Source organism: Calonectris borealis, chromosome 2 (genome assembly GCF_964195595.1).
Source record: "Calonectris borealis chromosome 2, bCalBor7.hap1.2, whole genome shotgun sequence".
NCBI classification, from domain to species: Eukaryota; Metazoa; Chordata; class Aves; order Procellariiformes; family Procellariidae; genus Calonectris; species Calonectris borealis.
The window spans coordinates 2,253,913-2,270,354 of NC_134313.1; the positions used below are offsets into that span (position 1 = coordinate 2,253,913).

Here is a 16,442-nt window from a genome sequence, read left to right on the forward strand (position 1 = left end):
AGCCTGTTCCAGTGGAAGATATTAGACCACAGAAACACACCGCTCGCAGTCAGTTCCTGCTAGAATAACTGGCAATGACAAATAAAAGTGAGCCATAGGAGAAAAAGGGAAGTGGAGGTTTGCAGGCACAGGTTTGTTTTCCAAGTAGAAGACTCTGAATACACTCTGACAAGACATGAGCTGGAATTTCTTCTGACAGATGCATTTGCTAGGAAATGCTGATTCTGCAGAATTAAACACATCTGTGGCATACAGAGTTTGTCAAACCTGCTTGTTTCTTGCTGGCTCACCAGCCGTCTCCTCCATTCCCAGGCTTCCTTGAAAGCCAACTTCACAGGGTTCCCCCCAAAAATGCCTTCCCTGCAGCTCATTTGCTAGGGGACTTAGCTATTTCTGTGGGACCTACTGAACCTGGGCCACTCCAACAAACCTTTCTGGTGGACTGCCCTAAAAGCCCTGAAGACCCACCCTGCCAAGCAGCCCAGGTTGTCTCATGCCACCCCAGCTGCTGGGCCCTCCTACCTTCAAGCTTCCCAATCCTATATGCCTAATCCCATTTAGGCTCTGGTAAACAGTTTAGGAAGTTGCTTCCCTACATGCTTGGGTCTTGCATGCAGGGGGCTTGTGCATGCAGGGGATCTTGCATGCAGGAGATCCATGCATGAGGGCATCCTGCACAGAGGGGCTTGCAGATGCAGGGGGTGTGTGCATAGAGGGCGGTTGTGAATGTATGGGGGGTGTATGTACTCAGGGAATCTGTGAATGAAGATGCACAGAGCAGGAGAGGGAGACATGAACGCAGCAGATCCTCGTGGGTGAGGGGAGTCATGGATGCAGGGGGTTGCACTTGAAGAGGGCTGTGCATGAGTGGGGCCGGCATGCACGGACCCTTCGACTCTTGTCTCTGCCGTCAGGGAAATAGAGGGGACCCGAAAGGGGGATGGAAAAAGCCTTTGGGGCAGGGCCACGACACAGCTGGCCCTGCTCCCGCGGGGCTCCCAGCTCCTCAGCGGGCCAGGCGCTAGCACGCCGAGGCATCATGGGATCTGCCCCGTTTCCCGGCCCCTGCTCTCCGGGGCCGGGAAACGAAAACAGGCGGGGCCGGGGAGGAGGTGGGGGGAGGCGGTGCGGGGCGCGGGCCGGCCCGCGGGGCGGGGCCGCTGGCCTTTCCCCACCCCCGGCACCCGGCCCTGCCGCCAGCCCTGCGCGCAGCCAGCCGCCTTGCGCATCTTGCTGGCCCCCACCGTCGCACCATGAAGGCTCTTCTGCTCGCTGTGCTGGCTGCGGTGCTGTGCGTGGAGAGAGGTAAGGGGGGGAATGCCTCCTCTCCCCCCGGCCACCATCACCTCTCCCCTAGGTCCCCCCAGTCCCTCCCCAGCCCTGGGTTTGGGAGCAAATTCGGGAGGTGGTGGTGTTGCGTCTTTCAGGGTGGGCTCTGGAAGTTGGAGGTTTGCAGGGGTGGGTGAGGGTTGCAAAGGGGTTGGGGGGACAGAGCTGAGCCGTGCTGGGGTTTGGCGGGGTGGTGGAGGGGTGTCTTTCCAAGACCTGCCTCGCAGCAATGTCCCTCTTGAGGCAGGAACTTCAGGGCTTTCTTGCCTGTATGTGTAGGTGTGCATCTTTAGCTGTCCATCTAGATATTTTGGAGCTTTTCCCAGTTGCAGCTTGAACAAAGACCAGGGTCGGCTCTGCTCCCCGGTACGACACGGCGAGCCGGGATAACGGCGCTGAAATGGGCTGAGATGCAGCCGAGGGGAAGGAGGGTGGAGGGGAGATGGAGCCCAGCCCTGGCAATGGCTGATGGAGCAAAGTCTGGGCAGAGCCACTCGTGATCCTGGCTCCTGCTGCCCACCCCCCGCCCCCCCCAGCATCCTTCAGGGCAGGCTGCGGTGGTCAACGTGTGGGGAGGTGACCCCCAAGGGACCATGCCATGTGGAGCGCATCTTGGGGCTGCCACAGAAGCTGGGGAGAACGTGTTTCCTGTTGCTGGGCATTAAACTGCAAGTTGTCCAAGTCGCAGGGTCTGCAATCCCCGCCTTCCCGATGACTCCATTTCTGACTATCCAAACTCCATGGGGCCGTGCAAAACCGCATATTGTTTCCATATGTCGATGCTCGGAGAAGCCAAACAAAGAGCAAACAGGAGAGTTCTCCGAGCGCCTGCTTAGGGAACACGGGCCCTCCTTGTCTCCTGAGGACATTGGTGAGGAGAAACTAGTTGTTCGCTGCCCTTCCCAGTGGGGTCTGGAAAGCAACTGGCAATTCAAGCGTTGGGTCTCCATTGGCACGTGCTCAGTTCCAGCCGGGCAGACGGGCTGTCCAGGCCAAGGCAGGAAGGGCTTTCACTCCCCCCTCCCCCCAAAAAAACCTTTCAGCTTTAAAGTAAGTTCTTAGCCAAGCAAAAGGGTTTGTTGCAGATAGCTTTATCCCCAAATGCTTCCAGCACATCCAGGGAGTCTTTTGCAGAAAAGCTTTACCCCCTGCTCAAAGCGCCCTGAAGATCTGGCGTATGGTGTATATGGATGTTGTCGAAGAGCAGGGGAAAAGGAAAGAGCATTCGGCATAGGGATCGAATGGAAGAGCTGCCGAAGCAACAGCATTTTTCACCGGTGCTGCTGAGCTTCAGAGCGGGCTTTTAAAGGCTTTTTTTTTTTTTTTTCCCCTGCATTGCTCTTTGCAAGAATGGATGCAACCTCTTATCTGAGGAATTCCCCCAAATGATCCGCTCTGATTTGGGAGCCCTTTGTTCCTCGGAGGAGCTGAGCAGCAAACAAATAAACACATAAATTCTTCCCGTGGAAGAAGACTGCGTTTTCTAGTTGGTGAAAACGAGGCTTCCCTTTTGCATTGTTCAGTCTTGGGCTTTTTTTTTTTTTTTCTTTTTTTTTTTGTAGCCTTGAGCTCCAACTCTTTGCTCTGTCTCCAGCTGCGTAAAATAATTCTGCACCCCTCTTGTGCCTTTTGTCTAAAACACTCAGCCTGCTTGCTGTCTTCACTCTGCAGTGGGTTATTTAGTTATATGTTTGCTGGGGCAGAAAGTGGCACTAGTTAGCACTGCATATTTCCTCTCTTAAACTATGATGAAAGACTCGCCTCCCCTGGAAAGATTTTGTCTATATTCAGACAAGGGGCGATAGGTAGGTGTGACAAAAAGGAGCGTGGGGACAGGTAGGAGATGCTGTGGTAAGAGCATAGATTTAGTCACGTGGCTGAGAATTTAATGCCTAAAGGCACTTTTATGTGCGCGTACAAATATTTCTAATGGGTTTGTATCTGGAACCTCTAAACCTTAATGAATAGCACTGCACCACTTGACTCGTGCGTTCAGCATAGTGAGCAACTACCTATGGGGACATATGTCCTACCATAACGCCCGTAGGAAGCCTATAATCCACTTCATTCCTGGTTGCAGACGGTTCCTGTGCAATGGGATGAGTCAAGTTTGCCTCCTCACTTTGCCCTCAGGGTGATTGCAAGGAGAAGGGTTTGGGACAGGTCACCTGAGACTTGAGAGCAGAAGCATGCCGAGGACAAGGGAGCAGGAGAGAACTAGGCTTCACTTTGAGGTCCCAGACTGAGTTTTGGCCAATGAGGTCAAAAATGCCACCCATGGAAACGCTCTGAGGGGCTCAGCAAGGGACGATGATGGCCTGTAGGCTCAATGGCTGGCTCCGTCCTCCTCCCCCTCTCCTAGATCCAGAGGCAAGGTCCACTGACGAATCTCTCCTGGGGCTTTTGACTCAGCTGGTGGCCCTGTAATCCTGGGTGCTGTGTGTAGGTTGTGGCTGTTGAGTTGGCATGCTCAGGTAACTCTGTTTTGTTTCAAGGATCGTTGGCAGACTGATGATTGTTGGAGGATGTACGAGACAGTCCAGGAAATTCTTGCTTAGGGGGTTGTGGTGTTGGCCTCGTCTCCAAAGCAGAGTCATCTGGCTGCCCTGTTGTGACATTCAGGATCTCCCACTAACCCGCTTTAATCCGTTTCCTTGAGATTATGTTTTTGTTTTCTTCCCCTGCCTTGGCCATGGCTGCTCAAAAGTCATTCCTCAGACACAATTATTATTTTTATGTCAATTTTCACGTAAAAAGCTTTTATTTTCCTGAGAGAAACAGCATTGAGAAGAACCTCAAGAGGTCATGCAGTCCCACGGCAAAGTGGGACAGCTGCTGACAAGTATTTGTCCAACTTGTTCTTCAGAATACTCCATGACAGGGACTGCTGAGCCTCAGCAAGCTCTCCCAGGGCTTCACCGACGTCACCTCCTTAGGATAATCGGTTTGTGGTGGGGCTGAAAAAGGTAGGAGCAGGAATGATGCTGCCTTGCACTTCCCATCCTGAATCAGCCCCTCCTCCGTTTTGCATCCTGTAAACACAGAAGAGAAAGGCAGTGCCTCGTGGAAGGGCTTGCCGTCTGAGTGCTCAAAAATCAGAGCCCGTGAAACGTTGGGAACAGACCTGATCTGTCTGCATATGTAGGTCAACAGTTGCAGCGTGGATGTGATGTTCTTGTATGTAAAATACAGAGAAGATCATCAGTCCACTGCAAAGTGCTTATGTCCCTGCTGAGTCACCGGTCCAGGCTGTTTCTGCAACCATTTCCCACCATGCTATCTTCAGTCTTTCCTCTTTCTTGGGCAGATCTGAAGGATGAGGAATGGGAGCTAGCTGGTGCGGTCCATCCTGCTGGTGTAGGGTATACCATTTTAGGGGACCTGCCATGGAGGAAGGCATGCTTTTTTTGCTATCCCCTTGCTCCAAATTAAAAAAGTTGGTTGCCTATGCTGCCTTCACAGTGCTGTGGTTCCCTGGGTAGCGGGACAACGCAAGTCCTTGCAGGTCTTGCTGCAATGCTGGGTTTGCTCTAGCTGAGGAATCATTTCCACCACGTGTGCTAGCTCAAGCGTAGCCTGAACTTTGTGCCCTGCTGCCAAAGGCAGATCATGGAAAGCTCGAACCCATGGTCACGCCTGGAGCATTTCCCATCAGTGTTCATGATACCTGAGCTGAATAAGCCCAAGTCTCAGGCTGCAGATTGCAGGCCTGAACTTACCTCCATTGTTTAGTTTCTAGTTGGGAGTTGTAGCTTGAACCTGCTCTTGGTGCAAACAGGAGCATGCCAGGAAGTACCAGGCTGAGCTGTGGTTGTATTGAGGAGTTGATCCTGCCAAGAGCTCGAAATGTATGCTTTATGCTTGAACGCTTCCCTGAGCCAGTTTTTTTTGGGGAAAAACCTATTGCAGATTGATACAGGTGGAATAGCAAGCGTGTCTGTGGCCAAAATTGGTGCATGCTGTGTGTCAGAGGTGGGGACCACCAAGCAGGAAGGTCTCCCCACCAGCCCCTAACTGAGGCGTGTGCCTTTCTCTTGCAGCCCACACGCTCATCTGCTTTTCCTGCTCGGATGCATCCTCCAACTGGGCCTGCCTGAAGCCTGTCAAGTGCGGGGAGAATGAAAACCACTGTGTGACGACGTATGTTGGAGTGGGAATTGGTGAGTGGTCGTAGGACTTTCTTCTGGCCCTCTTCACTGCTCTCCTGGGTCACCTGCTGAGCTGCAGGAAGGCTTTCCTTCCTTTGGCTGGAAAAAGGGGGAAAGTTCTGCTTAGCAGCTGAGCGTCGGACCATCCCAAGGGAATTTTTAGGAGGGATGTGCCACCAGATGGAGTCATGTTAAAGCCCACGTGCCTGCACTGATGCCGGGAGTCCGAGGGGAATTTCGGGGTGGGGGCGGGGAGGTTGCTAATGAATAAGTGAAAGTGTGGAGGATGCTGCAGGCTTCCTCTGTAGGAAGCTCCAGGGTTGCCCTTCCTGCTTTTGCCGTGCGTTCGGGTTGTTCATCCCCGAGTCCCACCTTTGCTTCTTTGATCTCCGTGGATGACGTGGGGTTGCCAGGAAGGGAGATTTGCAGTTTTCCTCCTTAAGTGCCAGGAAGGATCTGGTGGGGGGAGGAATCTGTGCTTCCCAGCTGCTGCTCCTAGGGAAGCAGGCAGCTCTGGCAGGTCTCCTGGTGCCATTGCAGAGATCAGAGCCCAGCCTGGCTCGCCTTGCTCTCCCTTGCAGGAGGGAGGGGTGTTGCATGCCTGAGTTACACGGTCTGCAACGTGGGCGGGTTGTGCACGCACAAATGGAGGCCGGGAGCTTTTATAAAACCTGTCGTTTTAGCACAGCGCTAATGGTTTCCTATTTCCTTCTGCTAAACGCGTGCTGTGCCTCTCTCGCGGCCGACACTCGAAACGCAGCCTTCGCTCGCGAGTGCCTCCCCGGTGCTCCGTACGCCCCATGCTCCCTGTCTCGCGTGAGGAGTCCCAGGGTCAAACTCGAGTGGGATTTTTGAGATTCTTCACTGGAGCACTAGCGGCTAAACTTTGGCTGACAGCCTGGAAGGGGTGTCCCTGGGGTGTTGCACGGTCTCTAGAGTCTGCGTGGGAGGTTGTCATGGGTGTTCCTTGAGATGTGTGGGCTGGCTGAGATTACTGTCGTAGCCTGGCGCCGAGAAACACTTCATCCTCTCCGTGCCACCTGTGATGCTTTGGCTATTTTCGGTACTGTTATTTCCGTTGCAGAACAGGTGATCAGAAAGCCGAGAAACATTCTAAACCCGTCTCCTTTTTGCTTTTCTTCTTTTCCTCCTGCCCCAACCTACGTTCAGGCGGCAAGTCTGGCCAGTCCATCTCCAAAGGATGCTCTCCCATTTGCCCCAGCGCCGGGGTTAACATCGGCATAGCAGCTGCCTCCGTTTACTGCTGCGACTCCTTCCTCTGCAACATCAGTGGTTCCAGCAACGTGAAAGCCAGCTACGCGGTCCTGGCCTTGGGGGTCCTCGTTAGCTTCATCTACGTCCTCAGAGCTCGGGAATGATGGGGCTGGCCAAGAAAGACCCGTCTTCCACGGGCCGTCGCAGGTCTCATTAGCCAATATCTTCTCTGTCGCTGTCTGCAAGGAGATCTACTTCTCAGCAGGCTTCCAAGGTGGTTGTTTCCCAGACTTTATGCTCTTCCAGCATCGGAGACCTGGGCGGTTTGGCCAAGCTGTTCTCCTTCTTCTGCGGACATACCCCACTGCACTCTCACACCTCCTTGGGCAAAGGTGGATCATTTTGGAAGGGTTTCTGCTTTTATACCTAATACCCCCTCCTCGTTTCTAAGGTTGGTTAAAACAAGGCTGGGACTCGCCGAGAACCGATTAACCCCAGATACCACCCGGTCAAGTGTTCAGACGTTCCTGCCTCTCGCCTCCGTGGAGGTGCCTGGCACCGGCGTGCCCCCAGCACACAGGTGGTCCGGGCACCGGGAATGCATGACCCGAAGGGAGACGCATTCCCAACCCCTGCAGCTGCAGTCTCTTTTTATAAAATCGTTTCGTTTCTTCCGATCCTGGGCTGACTTTTCTGGAAAACAAATGACGTGTACTTTGTCCCTCCGAGCTCTGTAAGTGCCAGACCTGAATAAACATGCTCCTGTTGTTACCTGCGATGGGACGTGTGTGTTTCCTTGCTCCAGACAGAGAGATTAGAAATGCTCTTAGAAGAAACCCAAATATTATGCCCGGCACGAGGGCCTCTTACCCTCTCAAGCGGCTTTTGAGTGCTTCATCTCGGCATTCCTTCCAGTTCACCTCTGAGCAGCAACTCCATCTTCTCCCTCTCCCTGTTTTTTCTGATAAACACCCCTGGGCTAGCTCATTTCACGCGTTTGGGAGTCGCATTTTCCAGGTGCGTTTTAGTGAAAAATGCCAGTTATTGGGCTCTGAGTCAACCCCGTTACTCCTAATGGAGCAAGCGCACTGGGAACAGGACCTCTGAAAATTAGTCTGCATATTACAAAGACTTGGTGCCTCGATTTCCCCATTTCGGAATTGCGATGGTGATAGACAATAACAACGATACCTAGGTGATCCAGGGCAACAGGTCTGTTTGCAAAATTTAGTGAAGTCAGAGGCAAAGATATCAATACTCAGATCTTTAGGTTCAAGCTGCAATCCCTGGCTGATGGTGCACGTGGACTGCAGAAGGTGACTTCACCACCAAACCTGCCACTCCTGCTGTCCCTCAGATCCCAGGATCTTCCAAGGTCTTTCGGCAGCGTTGCTCCTGGAAGTTCTCGGCCATCCTATGGGAGATGCGTTCTCCTGCCATCTCTGCATCGTGCTGGTTTCCTACCTGCTTTGCCTACCTGTGGACCTGCTAGACGCAAAACAAGCCAAAATTGAGCCTTAAACTGTCAGGCAAAAGCTTGCTGTCACTTCCACTGATTGATCAGAGGTGCACTGGGCTTTTTTTCTCTTCTAGCAGCAAAAATCAGGTGTAGCATTGGCACTCTTTAGCCATGCCCTCCTTGTACGTGGTTCTCCTATTTTGTGTCAGCAAACAAACAAAAGCCTCTCAAGCTGCACATACTGTTCAGTTATACCTCTATCCCCACTTAAATGAGTGATAAACAGCTTAATTTGAAAGATGGTGTGCAGATATATAGAAATATTTGCAACAAAAGTGGTTACATGTTTTTTCTCCCTCCTTTTCCCCATCTTCTAATTAAAATGACACAGATGCTAATGACAGCCTTTACAACAGGAGGGACTGGTCATCGTGATGTGACCCTCAATTAGGTGACAAGTTTGGTAAGAACGCATCGCTTTGTCTTGGTCCTCAGATGTGCCTTCCTCTGGTTAATGCATCCTCCCTCTCCTGCTGGGACCTGCTGGGACCACAGGGCTCGAGGTGCACCGCAAACCTCTGCTATGCACGTAGAGCACAGGGAAAATTGGGGAGAAAAATTATTAGAAATGGGCTAAATATTCCCTAGCTTCCCTGTGCCTGAGCCTTCCTCCCCAGAGGTTTAGAAACCTCGTTTGCAGGTTGAGTGAGACCAAGGTAGCACCCAGAGTATTCTACCTTGCAAGTAATGGGGCTGTAACTCTTTTCTAGCCACCTGGTGAAAAGTATCTTGGTTTTGGACTCAATTACCCTCACACCACCTCTGCTGTGAGCAAAGAGCTAAACTTAAAAGCCATTAGCACAGCTCTGCTCTGATGCCTGTTCATGCCTTTATGAGGCTCTTGAGGATGCCACACCGGACAACCCCATGGGCTAAAGTTATGAGCAGGGTTGTGAGACCTGGGTGCCTCCTCCGATGGCCTTCTCCTTCCTATCTCAGCGTTTCAGAGTTTGCTCTTGCCAAGGACTCGGTTATGCAAGGGAGCAAGGGCTGACGGGAAAAGCATTCAGAAGGCTACTTACCCTATACAAATAACAAGTTATATTAATGGTATTGCCAGGGGACAGATCTGAAGGTCAGTTGACACGTGTTCTCGAGCCTATAGATGATGAATAGATTGCATAGGGAGGTATTTTTTCTCCTCTTCACTCTCTTTTTGTCTTTCCTCCTCATGTGCTATATTCCTGTACGCTTTGTATATGGAAGAAGAGATATTTGCAGTTTTTCCTTTCAAACACATGTGGCAAAATCTTTTTGATAGACATATGTATATTGGAGAGAGAGGGAGGCTATGACAGCTTGTCAAATGTAAGAGGTGTTATTCAACAGTTTAATCCCAAGCATCATATGATCAGTTCTGCCTGAAATCTCACAATTTTTGATCTTACTATAGATTTTTTTTCTGCCCCCAAATCCCCAGCACCAGAAATCAGGTGAGAACTTCAGCTGTCGTAAAGCCCAGGAGTGAAAGGCCTGAAAATGTGCAGCTGTAGTAATTAAAAACAACAATAATAATAATAAAATAAATAGTAAGAACCCAGCATTTATAGAGCATTAAAACTGGTGGCTTGTTAAACCAAATGCCTGATTTTGAACTTGAGGGCCATGGTGGGACAGCCCCTAAGTGCTTTGAATGTGTTTACTTGGACCGTGGAACTGGAGATCGAAATCTCAGCAGAAAACTCAGATCTTCACCTTTTCTGACAAAACGAGAGGTTACGAGGGGAGGCAGCTTTGCTCCATAGAAGCATAAAATATCCCGGAATGGTTTTCACTGGAAAATAAGAAGAGCTGAAGTCAAATACCTGCCCATTTTGGAGCGTGCTAATGAGAAAACGGTTTCTGTGCTTCCGTCCTGGAAATGGCCGTATTTCAACGGCAGCTGCTGCCGTCTACCACTACGCCAACGTCACAAGGGCTCTCATTTTTGGGTATTATCTGTACATGCTCAAAGCTGACTGCGGCACCAGCTCTTTCCGCTCAGGTTTGCTGGGTTTGCTGTTTGCCGAAAAGGAGGACTTAAAAATGAACAAAGTTCTTCCAACTGTTTTTGAGATTTTTTTTTTTTTGCAAAAGGGCAACATTTCGCCTTTTAGAAAACACAGACCTGATGTGACTTCCTTGCACAAACAGCCAGAACAAATAAGGCCAGTTACTTAATCATTACTCAAGTGATCCACATCGTCACTCAAAGAATGTCCTTGCTTGGTGTTAATTTACTCAAGTTATGGATTATTTGAAATGACTTGCCTCCCAGAGACCCTATTTGCCATGAAGGTGGCTGTGGTCCCACCACTCCTGCAGGAAGCCCTGGTCCAGGTGGCTGTGCCTCCATGCTGGAATGAGGTATAGGTATCCATGCTCTCCTGTCTCCAGGAAAGGCAGATGTGGTGCACATCTGGATGCTTGGAGGTTTAGAGCCCTATCACAAGCCCCTTGCTCCTGTGATCCCAGTGCTTTTGCACCTTGAAGTTGGGCTGTGACTTTCACTGTCATCCTCAACGGGTCTCAGCTGTTTGGGATGAAGATGTTTCTGAATCCTTCCTTGATCCTGGAGGAGTTATTGCGCCCCTGGAAAGCTGCCATCTGAGGCTATCAAACTGGAATGGGGATAGACACACCCAATTTTGCATTTTGGGAGTGTCTGTGGTGCACAGGGAAGAGAAGTCCTGGGTCGGTCCTGCCATCTACTGGCTTTTGCCAGACCTGGTAAAGATGCTTTGAAGCCCAGATCTCATAAGTCAAGGAGGAACCGTTAACACGTGAAATCGCAAGTAGGGAGCCAAGGGTGAGCTACCTTTAACCAGATAATTGCATGCAAAGCAGAGAATCAGAAGCATCAAAGACAGATTGAACGTTTTAATTTGTCCAGCTTTGCTCTGATAGTGCAAATTGGGAAATGAAAGGCTTAACAGGCTTCCCAGGACCAACGTTTTCCGAGGGAACACATTTTCCAGCCCAAACCCTACCGTTTCATCAAAACTGAAACACTTTATGAAAATATATTAAGGCCAATAAAGTGTTGCAGGAAAAATATTGACACATTTTATTTCAGCTTTCTTGGATGATCTCATTTCACTGAGGCGGTTACACTAAAATGTTGATTTTACTAATACATATATGTGAGATTTGTAATTGTGTATTACCTTTATTGTAACAGAATAAGCAGAATAAAGAAACATTGATTCCTTTAAATATATTAACACAAGTATAAGTGTAGAGTATGTTACATATTGTTTCTTATACTCTAATAAAATAAAATATATGGAATTAATAAAAAAGGTACACTTGGAACAAAATTTTTGGATGGTTCTGCAGATATTACAGATATTAATTCTTGCTTTGTGTGAAAAGAAAGTGCTTGGGTTGGATTCAAAGCCCAGGGCTGGGGGTTGCAGGCCGGTCAAAAGGAGGACAGACATGAGGCTGAGCCTATAGAGTATAGGGAGGGATAAATCCATACATACCATCTCAAGGCCATGGGAGTCTCTTCCTGGTGATGGATAAAGAACAGGGATTGTCTTTGCCTTCAATAGTCGTGCTCATAAATATCGTTGACTTGCCCATGACCCTACTGGGAGTGGAGATGGGATTTGTCCTTCGAGCCTGTGCTCTTTCTTGTTGAAGAGGGCGGCTATTTCGGGCACATAATGGCCCCTGTGTGGGTGTCTGTGGGCAGCTGCTCCTCTTCCCGAGCTCCCTGGGGCTGCAGTGCTGCAGGGGCTGCTCTGGCCCCTCTCCTGCCCACGGGCAGATGCGCCCATGGACACACGGATGTGGGGGCTGGTTGCTCTGGAGACTCCCCGCTGCTCTTCTGAATCAGGGAGCATTCACGCTGCTTTGCAAAGATGTGTCATTCTAACTTCTGCTTACAGCTTTATTATTTTGGGGAGCCCAGTTGGATCCTGTGGGAGAAGGAGATTATGTTCCCTGGGGAATGTAAGACAAATGCAGAATAACAGTGATGGGCTCTCAGGAGTTTGTTAGGAACAGCCACGGGTTGTTTGAAACAAAGACTTAAAAATATCTTTCCTTTTCTCTGGATCTGGACTATCTTCTTCCTGGGAAAGGCTCTTCTCCACTGCTCTCCCTTCTCGCAATCCATATTTTGCAGCCTCGCCTACAAGTGGTTTTGGGACAGGAGGGCACCAGTGTTGACAGGGAGTATTTTCAGGACAGGAGGGCACTGCACAGTAGGTGGGGACAGAAGAAACCTACCGCCAAGAGACTACACCTCCGTCCTGCCCAGCCTTCCCGTCCTTTCTGTTCACATTGCCTCCCACGTGCCCGCTCCTGCTGCTCCGTGGGGACCGGTCTGTCTCCAGACAGGCCCGGGATGGGCTCTCCCACATTTCAGGTGTTCAGAAAGTTCAGGGAAATGGTGCCATTTCTCCACATCTAAGAGGGGACATCTTAATGTTTTGACCCAGAGGTAATAGAGCTGCTTTCCTTCGTTAAGGTCCATATTTCCAGGTGAGCCTTGTTATGAGATGTAGTAATACCAAATACCCGAAAGTCTATCTGGAAACTAAACAACACGGGCTGCTGCCAGTGTTTCTGTTTCAGTTGGCTCTGCAGATGTTTCTCACTGGCATCCCAAGGTCGTATTGATCATCTCAGGGTATGAGACACCACCTGCTAGCAAATGGGTCCGAGGCGGGAGAATTCCTGTCTCCCCATCCCTGCCCTTTTCTGTCCCTCTGGACATGCCTCCACTCTAGCCATGGCAAACACAGGTTTTAGAGGAAGGAATAGCTCTAGGACTGGAGGGGAGTCTCCAGAAAACGGGTTCATTTGCTAATTTTGATATGGAGGAGTCAGGAAAAGTGTGTAGGTAGATAGTTTGCAAGTGAAAATTTGAGTGGTGCTAAAGGAGTCAAAAAAATGACTGAATCAAGAGCTCCACCTTCCTGCCAGTGCTAACCCTCTCCACTTTCTTTCCTTCTGGCTCCTTTTCTCCCCAGTGCATGGGTATTGAGATCCACATGAGAGGCCATGGGGAGCAGGGGGGAAGATGGCACCTCCAGGCTCCAATGCTGACCTGAGCAGCAGCCGAGATGGGAGGAGGCTGGAAAGATGGGAGGAGGCTGGAAAGATGGAAGGAGCACACTCCAATCTTCCTGCTTATCACCTCCCAAGAAAAAGAGATTTAAAGCGATGCACAATGTATCTTGGTCTCCTTGGGTTTGATCTGGCCCTTCTTGTGACACAGGGACACTTGGCCATCCGAGCTGCCATTAGGTTAATGGCTCTTGTTCTTTGTGTAGAAAGAGTTAAGCGAGCACATCTAAAATGTAACACGTACAGCATCAAACCTGTGGGGGAAGAGGTGTGAGTAGAGTGCCTTGCTCTCCTTCTCCGTGCCAATTAACACAAACAACGACTAGGTGTATTGTATTTCACACAGATTCTTGTCATGTCCACATCACCGAGAGCAAGGTCACGTTGTTGTCCCTGAGCGCCAGGTGCTCCTGGCTACGATTCTGTCTTCTCATTGCTAAAATTGCAGGGATGCGGTCACCCGTTCTTGCACGAGAGTCTGAGTTTCGCATGAGGACCCCTTCCTGAGCTCAGGCCAGTTAAACCTGCTGGTTCCAGAACAGCACCCATTTAGTATCATTGTCCAAATTATTAGAAGAAAGATGACAAAATACAATTACGAGCACTCAATAGATGTGGGACGGTGGCACCTTGCCTGTGACCACTTTGCAGTGCTCAGGTTCTTTATAAGGGCCAGGTACAGCTACTCATTGCATATTGAAGATCAAATGCTTTGTTCAAAGCAGCTTAGATAGACTGAATTTTTCTCTCTTTTTTATTTTCACATGGATGTATCTCATCCTAAAGCTGATTGGAACCGAATGGTTATGAAACTAGAATTCTGGAAACAGTGAAAATTAAAAACTACCAACATAATCCTAAAAATGCCTCCCTCCCTTCCTTGGGAAATGGGCTGGGATGAGGCATTTGCATTTTCTTCTCCGGTCGGAAGGTGGCAGTGGCAGGCCCCAGATCTGCCAGTGCGGTCTCAGTAGGATGTCCTGGGATGGGTGTGTTGACGTATCAGGACCACAAGCCCCTTTTGCTAAGGGACATGATGCAGAAAGAAATTCATCTGGAGCATGGAGATGAGGAAGAAGTGCATTAGCTCAGCAACCTCTTCACTGTATCCCAAGCACAGAGACACCACAGGCTTTCTGGTCTCCTGTTCCAGTTTTTTAACACTCACATGGAGAAATATTTTTCCTTCTATCATCTGACAGAATTTCACTTTCTACAACTTGTGGTCAATGGATGTCCTCAAGGAGAGCCCAACTCAACTTTCTCTTTGATCCTCTTTTATGTCAGATGCTGTTAGACCCCCTGAGCCCTCTCTTCTCAGCCTGTTTTCCAGGTTGAACAAACCCAGCTCTCTCATAACTCCTCGTATTGCCTATGGTCAAGCTGTTGGCCAAACCACACTTGCAAACAAGGAAGAACTTCTTGGGGATGTGAAGTTTGGGGGCAGCCTTGGCTGCAGGGACCAGCCATGCATGCACCACCATGAAGATCAAGATCCTGAGAGAGGGGAACAAGGCAAAAAGCAGCATCACAACCCTGGAGTCAGCACGGATTCGGAAAGGGGAAATTATGCCTCACTGGCCTGATAGCCTTTGATGATGAGGTGACTGGCTTGGTGGATGATGCGAGAGAAGTGGATGTTGTTTATGTCTACCTTAGTAAGGTAGAGATATTTCAACCCTGTCTCCCACAATGTTCGCATAGACAAGTTGACGAAGTATGGGTGATATAAGTGGACAGCAAGGTGGACTGAAAACTGATGGAGCAACTGGGCCCAGAGGCTTGTGATCAGTGGCACAAAGTCCAGTTGGAGGCAAGTCACTAGTGTGGTACCGCAGGACTCAATACTGTTCATCATCTTCATTAATGACCTTGATGATGTGGCAGAGCTCACCTTCAACAAGTTTCCAGATGATACAAAACGAGGAGGAGTGGCTGATACACCAGAGGGGTGTGCTGCCATTCAGAGGGACCCAGACAGGTTGGAAAAATGGGGGAACCTCAGGAAGTTTGGCAAATGGAGATGCAAGTCTTGCATCTGGGGAGGAATAACCCCAGGCACCAGGACAGGCTGTGGGCTGGTAGGATAGAAAGCAGCTTTGCAGAGAAGAAACTGAGGGTTGTGGTGGACACCAAGTTGCACGTGAATCAGCAATGTTCTTTGGCGGCCAAGAAGGCCACCAGCCTCCTGGGCTGCATTAGGCAAGGCATTGCCAGCAGGTCAAGGAAGGTGATCCTTCTCCCCTACTCAGCACTTGTGAGGCCACACCTGGAGTCCTTTGTCCAGTCCTGGGCTCCCTAGTACAGGCGATACATGGACATACTGGAGAAAGTCCAACGAAAGGCCACAAAGATGATGAAGGGGCTGGAGCATCTATCCTATGAGGAGAAGCTGAGAGATCGGGGACTTTTCAGTCTGAAAAACAGAAGGTTCAGGGAGGATCTTATCAATGTCTATAAATATCTGAAGGGAGGGTGCATAGAGGGCAGAGCCAGGCTCTTCTCAGTGGTGCCCAGTGCCAGGACAAGAGGCAAAGGGCACAAACTGGAACACAGGAAATTCCATTTAAACATGAGAAAAGTCTTTCTTTACTAGAGTGTGGTTGAACGCTGGGAAAGTCTGCCCAGAGAGGTCATGGAGTTTCCATCTTTGATGCTATTCAAACCCAACTGGACACAGCCCTGGGCAACCCGCTCTAGTGACACTACTTTGAGCAGAGGGATTGGACTAGACCATCTCCAGAGGTCCCTGCCAAGCTCAACCATTTTGTGATTTGTGTTAATTGTGCTGCTGGTGTGGCTGGGGGTGTTTGCGCTCCTCTGCTTTGTGCCCATGAACTGGTCTTGTCTCCCACAAACCTTCCTTTGCCCATTTGCCAGGATCATCAGATGGGCTGAACTGCTCACCTGACTGAGAAACATCACCACAGGGCTGCTTCCCTCACCTTTACCAGGGACAAATGCTCCAGGAGCCAGAATTTTTTTGGTCAGAAGCTTTTTCCTGAAATCCTCAAGCATCTGGAGGCCAAACCTGTGATGTTTCTTGCAGCTGGTGGGAGACAGGCTGAGCCTATCACCTGGGCAGTGGGGATATCTTCAAGACACTCAGGTCTTCTACTGGTTTGGGCAGACTGAACTTGGAGACACACTCCTCAGCCAGAGACCTGGAT

General features: G+C 50.0%; 1 protein-coding gene across 1 annotated transcript; it reads left to right on the forward strand.

Annotated features, from left to right (window-relative positions):
* The first annotated feature begins 1,127 nt into the window (after positions 1-1,127).
* Positions 1,128-7,467, forward strand: LOC142078489 (lymphocyte antigen 6E). The gene is made up of 3 exons (XM_075141059.1): positions 1,128-1,305; positions 5,370-5,489; positions 6,648-7,467. The coding sequence occupies exons 1-3, from the start codon at positions 1,254-1,256 to the stop codon at positions 6,854-6,856; spliced, it is 381 nt and encodes a 126-aa protein (XP_074997160.1). The 5' UTR covers positions 1,128-1,253; the 3' UTR covers positions 6,857-7,467.
* The last annotated feature ends 8,975 nt before the right edge of the window (positions 7,468-16,442 follow it).